The sequence below is a fragment of the Mandrillus leucophaeus genome, unplaced genomic scaffold (assembly GCF_000951045.1).
Source record: "Mandrillus leucophaeus isolate KB7577 unplaced genomic scaffold, Mleu.le_1.0 Scaffold6610, whole genome shotgun sequence".
In the NCBI taxonomy this organism is placed as follows: domain Eukaryota; kingdom Metazoa; phylum Chordata; class Mammalia; order Primates; family Cercopithecidae; genus Mandrillus; species Mandrillus leucophaeus.
In genome coordinates, this window is record NW_012107154.1 from 845 (window position 1) to 1,256 (window position 412).

Sequence of the window (412 nt, forward strand, 5' to 3'; positions counted from 1 at the left end):
TTGGTGATGATGGCCAGCATGATCTTCTCGCCCTTGGTGGGGTAGGGGTTCTTGCGGTGCTCGTTGAGCCAGGCCTTGAGCGTGCTGGTGCTCTCCCTGGTGGCGTTCTTGGGACGGGACGGGTCCCCGAATTGATACTGGCCATACGGGTAGAAGGCGGGGTGCGGGTGCGGAAACGCGGCAGCCGCGGCCGGATGCTGCACCCCGGGGCTGTCCTTCAGCTCATACTGCGCGCCCTGTAGGCACATGGAGAAGGAAGGAACACGCGCGGAGGGAGCGCGGGTGAGCCCCAGCCGTCGCTGCCTCCCCCCTCCTGGCCTGCACCCCTCTAGTCCGAACCCCGCGCGCTCAGATCGCCCTGCGCCCCAGCGCCAACCCCTCCTTCCCTGGCTCCGCAGGCTCTTACCAGCTG

The 412-nt window shown here is 67.5% G+C and overlaps 1 protein-coding gene across 1 annotated transcript in view; it reads right to left on the reverse strand.

The window, feature by feature from the left end:
• IRX3 (iroquois homeobox 3) overlaps nt 1-236 on the reverse strand; it is a gene marked incomplete at both ends in the record, with an annotated part of 1,075 nt that extends 839 nt beyond the window's left edge. Inside the window, one exon of the mRNA XM_012001516.1 lies at nt 61-236. Coding sequence (XP_011856906.1) covers nt 61-236 — 176 coding nt within the window. The remainder of the gene's footprint in view (nt 1-60) is intronic.
• Nucleotides 237-412: the final 176 nt, after the last annotated feature.